Below are 17,568 nucleotides of genomic sequence, written 5' to 3'. Positions count from 1 at the left end.
GCCATGCTGCAGATAGGTTGCTTCTGAGCTAGTACTCACTATGAATGTTTATGGCAAGGCCGTACATATTAACGGAATAAGATGTGAGGCTCTAATGCAATTTAACAGATCAGTATGATAATCCACAGATGCACAAAAAAATAAAGGGGCAATTTATTTTATTTATCTCTAAGGAGGTGCTTCTGGGGTCAAGTGTTGTGTTCTCTTTTTTTTCTTCTCTGACTAATAGAAATCTTGTTTCCAGCAATCTGGAAAAAACAAGGTTAAGGCACTGGGGTGGAGGACAGATGAGGCAGCTCTTGCAGTCTCTGCAACTGCACTGCCTGATGCTGGTCAGAGGCTCCAGACCTGCTGCCCTCCCTCCTGCAGATCGTCCCAGCTGCAGGGCTCCACTCATCCTCCAGGCAGACTGGCAGGAGGTCTGATTAGGAAAGTTACTAGTGCTTTTATTAGTCTTAAGTTTTTACAGTTAGTTATCTGAAAAGTTAGTTGTCAGATATAGGCAAGCAAGTTTATTGCTCTTTTCATTTTGAGATTTTTTTTTCTAAAACCCTTTTGAGAAGCTCTGTGAGGAACCATTTTGATCTACAGAGACTAAAACATCTAAGTAAGTTGTTTGAATTGTTTAAGATGGGGGGACTAACGTTCGGTGTTCTAGAATAAATTCTGTGAATGAATTCTGTGATCATCCAGATTCCTTTCTTCCTCCCCCAGTTTTGGAGTAGTAGTGTTGCGTAGTGTTAATAACTGTGGGKTTTTTTTTTCCTTTTTTCTTTATGAAAACAATACTGGGGGGAGGAGTTAGCTCTGTGGCCGGTGTTCTTTTTGACTTAAGTTGCATCTCCACAGACCATTAGAAATAGTTTTTCTACATATTCTCCATTCCTTTAAGTTAGTTACGGCAAATTTTTATAACTTCAATATCGTTTTTATTTTCTCTTCTGAAAACAGTTTTAATGAAGTCTGTCTGGTCTTTTGGTGGCTTTTCTCAATATTAGCATGCTAATTTTTAGCATCTGATTTAGACAGTAAAAAAAAAAAAAAAAAAAATGTATTTGAATTGGCACCATTTGACTGTGTGCCTCTAACCTAGCTTACAGTGTGCCAGTGAGGATAAGTTTTTACTGGCATTCTTAATAGTTCTTGTAAGTTGGAACACTTTTTTTAGTTACTAACTCCTGAGAAAGCTTTTACTGAAAAAGAATGTTTTACCTGTCTGAATTACTGTGTGTTGGATTAGATACTACTGCAAGATGGATCATTCTAGTGCATGATGCATATGCATGCAGGACTTCTGATTGAGAATCTTGTTTTTTTAGATTACAGTGCAATAGTACTAGTGATCAATGATTTAATCTTATTACAGTGCTGCCTGCCACTGCCTGTGGTTTTAGCATTAGCAGAAGTTCTTGACATAGATCTCATTGTTGATCACTGGTACACTGTTAAATGTACAAGGAACAGCTTAGTAGCTGGATATGCATTTCCAGTACTTTTACCCAGGACTCAGAGCATTAAACACCAAAACACCTAATTACCTTTTAGATTTTTAACTTGATCTGATACGTGTTTCCCATCATTGCTGTGAGGTTTGATTTGCTGTATTGAGGACTTCACAGCATTGCTTGCTAGCTTTTTCTAAGGGATGTTGTGTGTGGTGTATGTTGAACACTTCTGCTTAAATACATATCCCTATATAAAGGAGAAAAAGGGTGAGTTCTAATTTCAAAATACTTTTATTACTGGGAATAGTGTTTAACCATACAGCAAAATTAGCATATAGACAAAAGGAATCACTTTATTATTCTATAGCTTACAAAAGTAAAAACACTATAAGTTTAAGAGTTCCTGAATACTTTAAAATATATATTTTTTTTATTTACCACTATTTTTAAATACATTCAAGACTTTAAGAAATAACTGACTTGATTTATACACACTTATCAGCATAAGTAATACTGAAACCATTGACTGCAAATTTGTTACAATTTCTGTGGATATGACTGATTAGTGTAACATAATGCTAGTAGTTCTGGATTTCTGTATATTTGAATATTGCATAAGAAAACTGAAATTGTGCTGTATCTTTAAATATTTTAGCTTGTTCAACAAATTAGTACTCTGCAACCACCCTTGAGCACAGGGAACCTTTCTTCTCTTGCACCGTCATCACTTGGGATACATCCCCCCTTCTGTGTACTTGTTCATTTGTTCCTTGCTGTGTCAGTCAAATCAGAGCATCCAGCAAACTACCCTGTCACTGCCGTGGGGCTCTGCCTGTGCCTGGAATTGACAGCAGGTAGAGAGAATGCTTTGAATCAGCCTTGAATAATTTTTTTGATCTTGTCTTATTTTTAGAAGGGAAATGTCTCTGCTCTGGTATGGGAAGAAGGGAAGAAAGCACCAACCAGTTAATCATAAATTCACTCTGGTAATTTTCAGTATAGTATGTTCATATCTGTTACTGCATTCTTGTAATGTTATGGTGCCTTGACAGTTTCTGGAACTTGAAATTCTGAATATATAAACAGGATGGGAAGTAGATCTTCATTACTGTCAGGTACATAATTTAATTGCTGATAATTGGCTGCTAAACTAATACTAAGCTTTTAAATCATCCTGTTAGCATTAGGAAAGAGGAACTACTTTGAGGATTAGGGGTTTCAGCCTTTTTTTGTTGTTGTTGTTGAAATAAGACACATTACTCCAACAAAGCTCAGTTTATAGCTAAATACTGCGAACAGTAATTTGCACTGCTATTTAATCAGGAAAGTATAAATCTCTGAATTGGTATTTTTTTACTTCTTTTTCACAAGTTATTCTACTATATGAAGTAGGTCTGATAGTACTGCCGAAGTGATGGAGGTGAGATTGCTGTAGTCCCACTCTTGCGTATATAATTAAAAAAAATCAATATCATTGTTTTCAATTGATTAGATTTATGAAAGTAATTGTTACTGTTTTCTTCAGAAGAGGTTAAATTTGTCATAGAATGTGCATGAAATGAATCTCAGTGAGACTTCAAAATTGGTAACGTCTTCGGGATAGGGTGGAAGTGATCTTGATACATGTGTAGTGGCTTACCAGCTCATGTATGTAGAGGCTGTTTTTCATTTGGACTGTGCCTGTGATCAAGTTTTTACCTTCTTTGTAAGAGTGCAGATCTGTGGTTTCTGGAGATATTTTTTTCGAGGTGCTCTTGACTTTCTTTAATCTTTGTTTGGGGTCAAGTTACTTGCAGAAAATGAAATTGTGTTGTTGTGTGGCAGTGATACGTTCTCTGAATGTGTTAGTAAGTAATAAAATACTTTAAGGATAGTAGTTGCTTAATTTTCTTCTCTGGCCGTGGAATGTAAAATAGAGATGTAATTACTAAATTAAATCAAATATAATTGAAGCATACCTGTTGGAAGACTAAGAGGTAAGTGAGACTTACTAAAACTGTGTCTTTAAAAAATAAAAGAAGAAAAAGAAAAGAAACAACACTTAAGATCAACACTTTGCTTCTAGCCAGAGTCCAATTGTGCTAATAAAAGCAGGTTATCAACTCAGTGCATATGGAGAAGTTATACTAAAGAGTGTGTGAGAAACAACTTTGCTATGGCAGATGCAGGGAACAGTTTCTCAAATATGAAACATAAATCTACAGTCTGCAAACAGGAGAATATATTAGCCTCGCTATATCAACAGCAGGTAGTGTTGTGAGTTTTTTCTTCAATGAATGATCACAATGCTAATGGGTACATGTAACTTTACAGAACAGAGGGAAGGAGAACTCAGACCATTACGTCTGTGTTAGGCAAGACAAAGCGAGAAGCATGTTAGTCTGGCAGTGTATATGAAGTGCAGGTTATCTGACTAAATGTTCCTGTAGCATTCTTAAATTCAGATGAAAACACAGCTGAAGTGGACGAGCAACTAAACAGTTGTTGGATGGAATTGAATCTTTTGATAAAATGTGATTAGAAAGTAGTTATTTGAAGCAACTAAGTTATCTTCGATTATCTACCTGAAAGACCTCTTTTGTCATGGTGATGGAGCAAATTTGGACTGAGTGTTCGAGGTGTTGGACTGTTGCCTGGGATAAGAGACCAAAATATTGATGGCTAATGAAGTCACTGTGCTCCCTCCTCAAAGCCAATGACGTTAAATTCCCACTTTATTAGTAAAGCTGAGTAGTGCTTACTGTCTTCAATGTAATGCAACAGAAAATACGCCAATAAGCTTCTAGAATGACAAATATGGGCAAGTATTCTTTCTGTCAAAGCACTTTAGAAAAAGACAGACAATGCAACAGAAAAAAAGGTGGGTTGTCTTTTTGGAAATGCCTGTCATAACTGGAATGCTTTGCACAGCCTTTGTAGGCAGTTTAGCCAGAAGGGACAAAAACAATAGCAACTTGTCTTTGTGGCTTTTGTATTTTTAAGATATGTAAAGAGAGTTAAAGTGGTGCTGGTTTTAAGTTTCAAAGGCTTCAGAGTATTACGCAAACTCTGAGGTTCTTGATTTATTAGTTAATCGTAACTGGTAGATTAGATTATGGAGGTCTATTAATAGAGGCTTGAATGTAAAAGGTTCAAGTCTCGTGGTTCATCCTGTGGATGCAAAGATGCCAAGCATTCTTTTTTATTATATAGAAGAGCAAGGTCGCATCAATCCAGTAATGTGGTTATAAAGATCTGTTGAAGTCAGTACAGTCATTTTTTCCATATTAAATTTTGTACGGAGTAATAAGTTAACTGCTGATCTGAGTCAAAATAATTTTTAAAAAAATGCAGAGTACAGTCCAAGACTTAAGAATAACCAGTAGAATAAAGTCTAAAACCTTGCCCTGGTACAACAGACTTTTGCCATACTCAGTGTCAATCAATTTGTTAAATCAATTGATGTTTTAGTCATCACAACCCAACTATACCTTCCATTTAATTATTAGCTGTTATAGTACTTGCAATTTGAAATATTAGGCCTCACTATAAAAAGACCACAAAGTACAGTAGTAGATGAACACTGTAAGTTGGCTGAAAATAGGTGAACAGGGGAAGCTTATTTTTCCTGTGATTGTTCCTAATGGTCTACACAAGCTGAAGCTGTTCCTTAGCCTTTTGCATCAAAAAGGGCCAGCCTTTTCCACAACTGGAGTGAGAGTCAGGTGTTTGCTTCTAGCCGTATGTAACACCTACATATAGCATGGCACTTTCTTGGCAATCTGAGAGAATATTTGCATGGCATGAGTAAAATTAACATTAGTATCTAACCTTGATCAGCCTACTCTCTCCTGGAGATGCAGCTTGAGGTCAGGCACTAGATGCTTTGTGCTTCAGGAAGCTGAACCTCATCCCTAGTTTCTCTATTTGTTAGCACTGGAATTTCCTTAAGTTGTTTTGCAGAATAAATCAACTGGGTCTAGAAAACTTAAGTATTTTTAGTAATGCTGATACATTGTTTTTTTGGTTTGACAAAATGAGTTAAGCTGCCTGGCCTAAGAAAACTTCCATACATCTTACACAAACATCAAACTCTCTTTCTTTTTAGAGGCTCTAGAGGGCTCTTTTGTTGATATGACTATATATTTTTTTAATTATTGTTACCTCATATCTTGAAAAAGTTATTTACAAAGATTTCCATAATTTTCCTCTGTAGCCTTTAATTTTTTTTATTATTGTTATTCTTTCCCCTCTCAATGAATGAGAAGTGGACTAATTTTTTAAATAACTTAAATGACATGACAAAACTAAATTAGTATTTTTAATCAAATATCCTGGAACAAGGAGTGCAACTTTCTTGACTCTCAAGAAAAAATAAGCACTAGTAAGAGCTTGCAGTTCACCTGATCTGACAAACTTATGAAGATTGAAAGCAAAAATGTTCAGCTTGCATTCTCTTCCTCAATATTTATTTTCATTTCATATTCAGTTAACAATGTGGGTATAGATAGCTGGTGTTGAAGGGAATCACCTAATGCCATTATACCTTCTCTGTTCTTATCTTTCAGAAGCTCTGTTCAGCCCTGATAGGGGCTTTCCCTTTCTCTAAGAAGACTATTTTAGCTATGTGTTAACTTTCTCAAAAGTTGAGCTGTACTTGGTTTGAGAGCAGCAACTGTACAGTTGTGTTAGCAAGTGTGCATTAGTATGTGTATGTTGGCTGCTTTTGATTTTGTTAAACAGGTGGAGGTATGCTTCTCTGGTGTAAACAGTAATTTGAATTTACAGCTGTGTAGCAGACTGATGTAACTAGTAACTGAAAGGACTGATGTGCCACCATATGTATGCCAAGCCATTCTTCTTGGATGTCCAAACAGCTGTAACTGCATTTTTATGTGTATTATTGAATGGACAACTAAGCTCCATGTAAGACATGCGACTTCTGTTTTGTTCACTGGATATATTAGCACAGCTTCCATGAGTAGGCACTCTAACTTACACTTTCAGAAAAACTGGGTTTATTTTTTTAAAAAAGTTTAATTAAAGGAAAATTGTGCATCTCTGGTTGCAATGCTAGTGTGTAAACTCTCAGTCTGACTTGCTGCATTAAATAGTAAAACTGATACATGTTCTACTAAGTGGTTAACTCAAATATGCCTAATGCAGAGAGTCAAGCCAGGAAGCATTGACAGTAGAGGCATGCAGACTTGTTCCATGTTTTCATATTAATACTGCTATTATGAGCAGGTAGGATAGTGTTTGATCTCTAAAGATACATCCCCTGGCATTTCAAACTTGATTAGCCCTTGGGATTGTTCTGTGGTAGATTGTGCTTTCCAAGTCCCTAAGCCCTTAGGCCATTTTTGCCCTGAGGCACCCTCATTTCCTGGCCATTTACAGTCTTTGTTTTGGTCTGTTCCATGCAGTGCCCAGATTAAGAGGCTTACTGTTCTGCCTCTGCTCGTTCTTCTTCTTTTTTTTTTTTTTTTTTTTTTTTTTTTTTTTAGCAGAATATAACTGGAGAGACAATGGACAGACTTCAGTGGCACTTTCTGACCCTCAGAAAGTAGCTTTGGATATCCAGGAGAACGGATGCTGATATGGCATGAGGAAGTACAACAGTGGTTAAAATACATAAACTGCTACAATTAGGCCTGGACTTCCAATCCTGGGCAGAGTACCTAGATGTTACTATTTTGAGTGACTTAGTAACTTCTATGTGAGCCTGCGGACCATAATGGAAACTTAATAGCTTGTCCTAAGCCTTCGGGATACAATAAGAGAGAATACAGGAGCTGAGAACAGAATCTCTATTACCAGTTGAAAGCTGACTACTGCGTATCACTGGTTATCCCTAGGAAGGGAGATAAGAGATGGGAAGCATACAGTGCTAACATGGTGCAAATACAGAATAATTATTTTGGAATAGATCTCAGGAGATTATCCAGTCCAGACCCTTGCTTAAAGCAAGGTGAGTTTTGAAGTCCAATCAGGTTGAACAAGGTCCTAAACTTGCAAGGATAGATATTCCAGCACCTCTGTGGAAAGTCTGTTCCAGTGCTAAACTATCTTCATTGTGAAGAATTCTTTCTCTCATTTTATGGGAATTTCTCTTGCTGTACCTTGTGACTGATACTTTCCAGCCTTTTGCTATGTACCTCTGAATTAAACTCTTTCTCTATTAGTAGGTAGTGCAAAACACAAGATTTGCCATTCTCCAGGCTAGACAAACCCAGCTCCCTCAGCCGCTTCTTGTATGTCATGTAATTCCATCCATTCCATTCCATCTTGGTGGTCCTTCACTTCAACTCTTTTTGATATAATAATAATGCATCTTGTACTGGGGGTCCCAAAAGTGGGAACAACTCTGTAGATGCAGATTCAGAAGCCTCACAGACATGGGAATAACCATTTCACTTACAGTTCTAGCATTACTCTTCTGTCACAGAGCATGTGGTTAGCCTGAATCACCACAAGTGCACACTGACTCATGTTCAACATCTTGCCCACCAAGACACTACTGTCCTCTTGTCTCTCCCAGCCCTTTTCTGCAAAGCTGCTTTCTAGCCATGCAGCCCTCAGCCCATACTGCTGTGTGGCTCTGTCCAGCCTAGGAACAAGGCTCAGCTTTTGTTGAACTTCATGATGTTTCTGTCATCTCATCTCCCTAGCCTCTTGTTGTCCCTTTGAATAGCAGCCCTTGCTTGTATTCACAGCTTTCTCTAATTTGGTGCCCTCAAGCTTACTGAGGTTGAACTGTCCCACCATTCAGGTCATTGATGAATAAATGAAACTCTGTTGGCCCCAGTAATGGCCTCAGGATCATTACCAGTTAATGCTGAATCAATAGCAGCAACCCTTTGAGTCCAATGATCCAGCCAGCTTTTCACTCACCAAGTTCACACATCCTGCATGTGCCTAATTTGATTTGAAGGCAACAGAACAGTGTCAAAAGCTTTGTTGAAGTATAAGTAAATACGGCATCCACTGTTACCTGTCACAGAATTAAAGAACTTTTATCTAAAACCCTTAAAAGAGCAGTTCAGTATGATACATGTCTTTCATGGGTTTGTCATTCTAGGCGTTTCTAGCACTATGCAAGAAATGAATGAAATAACATTAAAGAATGAGTAGTTCAAAGCTGAATGGGGTAGAATAGTGTCTGGAATGATCAGGAGAACAGCCAGAAATTGAAGGGGGCGGAGGAGGAGGATAAACCAGTATTTGTCTACTCACAAGGGTTAATATCTCTATACTCTAACTATTCTTTAATTATTTTCCTATCTGTAGTTTGATGTTCTGTGATGTGCTAGTTAGGATGCTTATTGCGTAGCCCTAGTCTGTTGTTACTCAGGCTTTTCTTCACAAGGTATGTCTAAGAATCTTAGTGTTGTGTGATCAAGGTGTGCTGCAGATTCAGGCTGCCAAAAAGATATTACACACTTACTTGGATAAATACCTATGTTTCTACGAGGTAAGAAGTTTATCAAAATAGTTTGTACGCAGCATTCTGGGGATGCAGCATCCTGTATGGTGTATGGAAAACTCACATTTTGATCACTGAGTAAAAAAGTTGATAAGCAGTTCCCAGATGCAGGCATATATTTGAAGACAAAATGGCATTGTATATAAAAAATGCGAGCGTTCCAGTATGTGAAATTTCAAATACATAATGCTACGTAGAATGCTAAAAACACTAATTTATGGCTCACTGTAAATTAGCTACTGTTTCTTATGTGATAGAGAGTAAGTGAAAGAAGGAACAAAAGCACTTTCTTCCCCATATTTTTGCTTTTCAGAGTGAGGTTCACAACAGGGGTGGGAAGAGTATGTATGATGCAGTCAACTGTCATAGCAGACAAGTGGGTGAGACTACAGTATTGTTTATGTAATTGAGAGGAATAGTATTAAAGCTTTGGATATAGCTTGACTCTGAGAATGCGCAAACCAATATGATTTATAACAATTTTCTTTATTGGCTTTTTAAGAGAATGGTTGGAAATAGCGTAAATAAGTTGAATACTAACAGTTTAGATTCTTCAGTAACAAAATTGGATGTCACAAGTATTCCTTTCTCCTTGCTTTGCAGTTGCATGGGGTATAGTGAACCATCGCTGCTCAAGAGCCAGTCATGCGTGACTGTGGGCTCTGTACTCAGGACAGTGGCGAATATCTGGTCAAACTCCTTGTAGTAGGGGCAGGTAGATGGGGAGCTGCTGGACTTGTGGTTGTCTTCCTTTGCTCTGTGGTAGGCTCTCTGGAAGTTTTTAATATACTCTTACTACATGGGACATCATTTAGTTTTCACCGGCTGTTTTAAGATGCTTTCATACAAATGATGATTTTGAGTGTATCTCAAAATCACATTGTTGCTATAGTTGCATCAAAATGACTGTTGTAGACCTTTAGCCAGCTTGTTACACAGCAGAGCAGCACGTTGTAGAGCTTTCTGGCTAAAGGCTTTTCTGGCTTTCCTGGACACCTCCTGCCAAAATGGAGGTGGCATTTGGAATGAATTTGTGGACAGATGAGTAGCTTCTGATGCTTTAGAGGTGAACAAAAAGTGCATGCCGAGGGCATGGTGGGATAATACTGGAGAGTTACTGAACTGTAGTTGTGCAACCGTGTGTCTAACTGTATCTTCGTTGCTAAATAGAGGAGTAGGAACCTACTGAGAAGCCTGAGTTTTGCTTCTAATCTTTTCCTTTACTTAGGGAAGCAAAACAGGTTCAAAGAATTCATTAATCTGAGCATAACTTCTGAAAAGACTTTTTGATGAAGGGTTTAGGTTAAGACATGCAACTTACATTGTTAATTTCTAATTTAGCAGCATGATACTGGTAATTGAGCTGTATATTAGTTTAATGCTCCCATTAGAGCAGTGAGATGTATCAGATTGCTAGTGCCATTTGTGTTTACTTTGTAACTGCTGCGTCTACTCATCATAAGTCTAAAACCACCTACATGTGTGTTGTCCTTGCAGAAACAAACATTTTTTAAGCACTTTGTGTTGTTACCATTGCACATTTTTCTTCCATTACTCTCCTCCACTTTTTTCTTTCTTACCTTCTTACTTTTCTTCAACTGTCAGTGGAATTATTGTCTTCCTGTCTCCATATTCAGGTAGTATCAGTGGCTGAGTATCACCGCAGGATCGATGCTCTAAATAGCGAAGAACTGCGCACACTCTGCAGACGTCTCCAGGTGCCCTCTTCGGTAGTTTAACCCCATCTCCAGAAAATTAAAACATCTTTCTTTGTAGTGTCTTGGATAAGGACAAGTCCCATGCTTGATGGGTTTGTCTTATCTACAGCACTACAGGAATCCAGCAGAAAATTCCTTTGTTTTGTTTATATTCTGTTTTGCAGTACTATGATGGAATGCAGTAATTTTGTGACTAAATTATTACTGCAAGCTTTTCAAAATAGGAATTTTCTGTCAGAATTTAAAGACGTGTTTTCAATACTGCTTGACTTTATTTTAACTTCTACTTTAGTCTGGTGTGTTGTATTAGATAAACTTCCCTAAAAAGAATGCAAAACAGGTGACGAATCCAAAACTTTGTTACATAGTTGCACAGATGTTTAATGTTATATAGGAATCATTCAGCAAGAATCTCTCAATACTTGACCAGTACGAAGCTTTACATCTGCTCTGTGGAATAGGTAAGTATTTTTCCCAGTATACAAGCAGGTAACTGAAGATAGCTTGACATGTCACAGCTTATATGAATAGAGCTGGTAGTGGAACGTCCTGTTCCAAAAACAATGCTCTAGCTCTGATTTTGAAGGCTGAGTGATACAGATTTAATCTGATATTTGCATTCTCTTTAGGTGTTTCTCAATTCTTTGATGTACATGACTTGGAATTCATGTGTACATCATATGTACCTTACTGTTGGAAAACATAGCTTAGCACTCCTTAGAAGCAGTGAATTTTTTTGTTTTCCCATAGTACTTGGCTGATGAAATGATAGGAAGTCTGTTTCGTGTTTTACTTTGATCTTAGATTTTTTCTACCTATTGCGTAACTATATAGAAGAATGTGTTTTCTGAGCTTTTATTTCTGTTTGTTTAATAATCAGCAATTGCTTAGAAGTTCTGTAAGTAGTAAGCCTACATAAATCAATAACGAGCCTGAACCCCAAAGCAGTACTTTGGCTTCTGTAGGAAAAAAACAGATGTTCTGAAGTTTCAGTCCCACTTGAAAGCAAAAAATAATTTTGTTTCTGGCAAGTGGCAATGGAGAAAATTTGGATTTTTGAAATTCAATCCAAGTAAGTTTCTTCTGGGATGCCACAACCCAAGACTTAGGATGACTTGAAAATTTACTGTAATGGGCTGAAACGCACAAACTGTGCATGCTCTGGAATCTACTCTGAGGCTGCTTGTGCCGTTTGCAATGTTACTAGCTGCAACGTAGTCCACACCAAAAACAGTGGAAGCCCCTGTGTTCTACCTACAAGTCAGTCTACGTGGTAGACTGCCAAGGAGCCAACAGATCAAGCAGGAAATAAATTTGCAGGTTTTAAACCTACACAGTATTGTTTCACAGAGATATGTTCCTATATCTGCCCTTGCAAAGCAGTGTTTTTCTAGCGGAAAGTTGTACTACTGTTTAAGGAAAAAAAAAAGTCCGGAATAAAATACTTTTTGGGTGAGGCTCTTTTAATCAAAATTGAAGAATAACATAGGGAATAAGCTTTCTACTGTACTCCTGAACAGTGTTTAAGTTTCATAGAATTGAAGTACTAGTAATGATATCAGATTTTTAAACTGGAAAAGAATTGGGCTGCCGAATGGCACGTTTTATAGATAGCACTTAACAATAGTTTATCTCTTTGCAGCGGAGGCTGTAAACATACATGCTTTTCTGGTGATTTGGAAATCAGTGGATAGTTTATGCTGGAAAAGTTTGTCACCTTGCATTGGAAAAAATGGAAGGCTTGATCTTTTGCATACTTAATGCTGACTTTAAGTGCACATTTTCTTGAGTTAGGAATTAATGTCGCAATTAGTTCTTGAGGGAAAGGACTATTCTGGTTTTGGTTAGATACCTGTCTTTGTTTAAATAGTTCTGTTTTCAACTTGGTCTTCATATTTGCAGGATTCAGCCTTAATTATTTAGATGGTCTGTTCACTGTCAATGAAACTTGGTTTAGGCTGATAAATTACTCAGAATTACTCACTTTTGCTTAGATTTTTTTTTTTCTTAGGTATCTGAAAGTTATAGCAAGTCTTGCTGCAGTGGCTAAAGTTGCTACCTTCCTCAGCTTTCTCTCCTACTCATCTGTCAGATTTCAGTATCCTCACAAGAAAATTTAATTAACTTACAGAAGGAAAAGTATTTGGATCTCAGCTAGTCTAGTTCTGAGCATATGGCATTTTAACTTGAAAGTGCCAGTGAATGTGGTATGAGGTAAGAAGCTGCTGTGAACTGTGGCATTTGAGGAATCTTGTGGCTTTTTGCTGCTACTAAATGAGTAGGTTAGATATATGGGGCAGATATTTTAAGCTACTACAGGAACAATCCTTATTACTTCCTTGCCAATCTCCAGATCGTTCTGTACAGCGTATTAGTGCTATTGATGCTTTCYTCTCCTTTTAGTTGTCAGTGTCGTCTTTGCTAACCCTGAGAATCCCACCAGATCGATTTCTGAGAGAGGCAGTGTTCCTAGGACTCCACTCACATGCCGTAGTTGGAATACTTGACAGCAGTTTTTCTAGACCAGCAGTAGAACAAATTCTCTAAAAGTTACTGATTCAAAAACTGCTGAGAAACTTCCATTTGGAAGTTTCTATGCCTTTTCTTTGTCTGTGGTTTTTCTTTAATTACACTTAATGTGATTAACATGTTAGTATTACAATGTGAGCATTTTGTGCATTGCTCTCTGAAGAGCATTTGAAGTTCTTCAGCTGTGTGTGATTACTTAAGGGTGGTTTTAGCATAAAACTATAGTTTTCACCTGAGTGTGTATAAGTTCTTTAGTATATTGTTGAGTGGTAGCTTCTTATTTGAAGCAGTACAAATCTTCATCAGAACAAATTTAGTGGATTTTTTAACTTTCAAAGGAGTTGTGTAACTGTAAATTGGTAACTGCATGAGTTTGAGCCTACAAAGTAAACCTTCCCTGCAAATAGAATTGTGAATACTTACTTCCTTGTTCTTCTTTTGTAGATAACAACAAGAGAGGATACCAACTCAAAACAGGCAACAAATATTAAAACAGACCTGGAGCCTGAAGCATTCCGGCCAAATCTTAGTGATCCAAGTGACTTATTACAACCAGAACAGATCGAAAAGGTATCATATAGTTTTTTTTAGTATTTTACCTGAACATATTGCAATTGCTGTGAGTATAGTGTAAAATATATCAAGTGATTTAGGAAGAATTTGTGATAGAAAAGGTATAAACTGAATATAATTCATAGACAAAATGTCTATTTTTTTCCTCTGTCATAACTTTCAATAGGCATGGATTTCTTACATCAACACTGGTCTGTCTTTGCCATTCTCATTCTCCCTTGACAACAGCTCAGCACTCTCAGTAGTTTTTGCTATCTAGTCCAAAGTCATCCCACTAAATATGTCTATGGAAGGTTGGATTAAGTTTGGGGGTTTTATTATGTTTTTTTTTCTTACGGTTTTTGGTTGAAGGAGTGGGGATAGGAAAGCAAGCATCTTTTACTACTTTCCAGCTTGTTTCCTCTACACTTTACTGGACTGGCTTGCCAGTCCTGAAGCAAAGTGTTTTTATGCAAGAATAAATGTGTGCTTTTAATGCCTTCATATAACTCTTTTAGAGACCTTACAAAATATGTATATACTTCAGTTGGTAAGTCATTCTTCTGCAAGGAAACCTACCTGAAATATCAGGAATAGAAAATGTGTGTGTGAGACTTGAGGGATGGCCTGAAATTTTGAACTTCTTTAATTTTATTCTAGGCAGAATTCTGCAGAATTAGGGCAGAATATTTTTATGGCTTCTTTCAGTATGCTAGTAAAGCATACTGAAACTCTGCTATGGAACATACTAAATTTAATCAAAATCTCTAGTAAATATAAAAGTATCTCAAAAATTTAAACCATTATGCAGAAAAAAAAAAAAAGGTAGTTTGCTCAACTCAGGGGGGAAGACTTGGGGAAGAGGGTATCAGGGGATACCCTTTGTTTGATTTAACTTTAAGTAGCTAGAATATATGCTAAATAAGGTACAAATTGATACATTTCCTAGGAAACATCAAGTTTTAACAAAGCTCAAAAAAGAAATGAGGGCTATGTATAACTTTACCAGATAAGTTCCTTTGACATGTAGTGCATATGCACAGGAAAAATAAGAGGGTCGTCATTGTCTTGTTAACAGCTCACAAAGTCTCTTCCACCACGGACCATTGGATATCCATGGACTCTTGTCTACAGTACTGCAAAGCATGGCATGAGCTTGAAGACTTTGTATCGAACCATGCTGGGATTAGACACACCTGTGTTGTTGGTTATCAAGGACAGTGATGGACAGGTAGGAAAGTGGTTTGGGCTGGGAACTCATCAAGAAAAACCTTGTTCAAGAATCATAAAAGATGCTTCAGTCCATCATAGAAGGAAAGAAAAACTGTGTAAATCAAGCTATTTTGTACAGTTTGTATAGTTATGTACAGGCTTTTAAAAACCTGGTTCACTCTCTAGGAACTCACTGACACACTGTGTTTTAAGGAAATACTTTAATATACTACTTCACTGTAAGACTACATGAGTCCTATAATGTCCAGTTATTGACTTTAGTTTCAAAATTCTTTTTTTAAATGTACTTAAAGCATGAGAAATACAGTACCTAGAAAGGTCCTCTGGTATCAGAGATTTTATGCTGGAAAGCCTTTTGCCAGCTATTGTCAGTCACTATAGCCAATATCTCTTCCATTCAAGAGCTGTGGAAATGTTCCTGTATAATGAAGCTATTTGTTCCTTAAGTCTCTGTAAGCATGCAGAAGGAGACTGTTCCTGTCAGATAGTCCTATACAACTTCCTTTCTATGAAAAAGAATCAAAATACTTTTTTCCAGTCTTTAGACTAGAGTCTATTCAGAAATAGTCCTCTTGCAGCATACTGAAACAAATGCTGTTTATTTCCCTCTCAGATGCATCTTAGAGGACACCAGGTGTTTGTCTGTTCAGATTCTGTGCTCCAAAATTGCTACTTATTTTTCTAAGTCATCTAGTTCAGAGGAGACCCCAAATTATGCCTTTCTGAAGAACAACAAAATTATGACCAAGTAGTGCCTTGCCATTTACTGGGCATACCACCTCATATACTGGTCATGCTTCTTGCACTGGATACTCTACAGCTTCTATACTTAGGAAGGATACCATTCATGTCTTTTCCTCAGTTGAGGTGCCTTTCCTTCAAACTAGAATTAATTCACTGTGCCTCTTTCTCTGAGACCCTGTTAGTGTTTAGGAGGAAGGCTTTTTTATCTACTGTTGACAATAAGTGGGGGAGTAAGGAAGGTGTGCCTTGCAACTTATCTTCCTAATATGATTCCCTAAAGAGCAAGATGGCTGTTCAGCTTCACTTCCTCCCCCCCACCCTCAATTTTCTGTAATCTTCTTATTTATTTAATCACCTGTCAAACAGAGGCAGCCAAACCACTTGGCTTTCACAGACCAAATAATTATTTGTATGAAAGCCGAACATCTAGCTGAAGATTGGAATCTGAAGCCACCTAAATCATGTGTTTTATTAGTTTTAGCAGTTCTTTTAATAAAAAGTGCCTAAGAAATCTATAGATATCTACATAATGGTTAGTATGGTTTTGTTCATATGTATATGTGCTTTTGTTAGTGAAGACTGTCTACTCTTACAGCCATTTTAAAATTTAAAAAGAACATTAACGCCTATTTCCTAAGTGGAATCACAGAACAAGTGTTGTTTCTAGAAGTGGGAAACCACCCAAGACCATATGGTTTTATAATAAACTGTACATAATGCACTCTGAAAAATGTTGGAAAAGAGTAAGATGTGCAGCCTAAAACTATGGAGTTTTAGGGACCCACCCCAACAGCAAACCAGAACAATTCAATCTCATGCAGAATCCACGTAGACTCATGGATTGACACAAAAAGTGTCTTGGAGGATTACAGTTTGTTTAGAAACAAATTGCCCTGTTTTGCTACAGCCCAGTTCTTTTCATGTTGCTTCTAGAAGCGATATGGTCTTCTCTCAAGGCCCAGATTTGCTGATGGAAGTTTACCAAATGTGAATGTAGAAAGGCTACGGGGCAATCCTCGTCTATGGAGATAGTTGAAGCTTGACTACACAAGGTCCTGAGCCAACTCAACATAACTTCAGAATTAGTCCTCCTTTGAGCAGAAAATCATACAAAGAGGCCTATCCTAGATCCTTTAAAACCTATGTTTTTGTACAATTCTAATTAAAATATTCATATGTATGCATATACGTAAAGCAAGCTTCAGGTCTATTTTAAGTAAAACCTGTGAGGTTTTTCATATAGTTGTTATGTACTATTTCTTTTTAAACCTGTGCATAAATCACATCTATGAGATGATGTAGGACAAACACTGAAATGAAGCAATTTTTTTGAACATACCCTGTCTGTGTAATGGCTGAACAAAGATAGCAATTAGGATTGGCACAGCTCTATACTTCATTTTACCAGAAGGTAAATTCCAGGCAAGGAATACTTATTGTTTATGTAATATCATATCTACTTCAGTGCTGGATGTAATGTTAATCCTGAATCCTGAGAGTATTAATCTGAACTAAACCCACATGAAGTTATTAAAGTTTCTCAAGGAGTAACTTGAGCCTTTAAAGGAAGTTAATGTTCAGAGACTCTGGCAATTTGAAGCAAGATGTAAATTAAGAAATAACTGGAAGTGTTCAGTAGCCTCTTGCTACTCTGCAGTTGGAAAATATTCGTATAGTTATTGTTTAAATGTAAATTTTCCTTAATTTTATATTAAAAAGAACATTATTTTCATCAGTTCATTTTTTTCTGCATGAATCAAACTTCCCTAATTTGAATGTGCTATAAGTTTTTATCTTAAATACATTTAAGTAAGAATGTTCTTTATTTTCATACAGTTAGCACAGTCTTATTATCACAGCATCTCTGACAGATACATTACAC

The 17,568-nt window shown here is 37.0% G+C and overlaps 1 protein-coding gene across 6 annotated transcripts in view; it reads left to right on the top strand.

The window, feature by feature from the left end:
• Positions 1-17,568, top strand: part of OXR1 (oxidation resistance 1) — a 266,736-nt gene that overhangs the window by 242,464 nt on the left and 6,704 nt on the right. For 4 of the 6 annotated variants that reach the window (XM_085316300.1, XM_085316302.1, XM_085316304.1 and 1 more), the window contains 3 exons: positions 10,548-10,640; positions 13,602-13,727; positions 14,788-14,940. In XM_085316300.1, coding sequence (XP_085172426.1) covers positions 10,548-10,640; positions 13,602-13,727; positions 14,788-14,940 — 372 coding nt within the window. The remainder of the gene's footprint in view (positions 1-10,547; positions 10,641-13,601; positions 13,728-14,787; positions 14,941-17,568) is intronic. The other 2 variants (XM_085316301.1, XM_085316303.1) reach the window with 2 other exon arrangements.

The sequence above is a fragment of the Rhea americana genome, unplaced genomic scaffold, assembly GCF_003343005.1.
Source record: "Rhea americana isolate MKP2758 unplaced genomic scaffold, rheAme1 scaffold_46, whole genome shotgun sequence".
NCBI classification, from domain to species: Eukaryota; Metazoa; Chordata; class Aves; order Rheiformes; family Rheidae; genus Rhea; species Rhea americana.
This window is presented reverse-complemented; position numbering and strand designations above follow the sequence as displayed.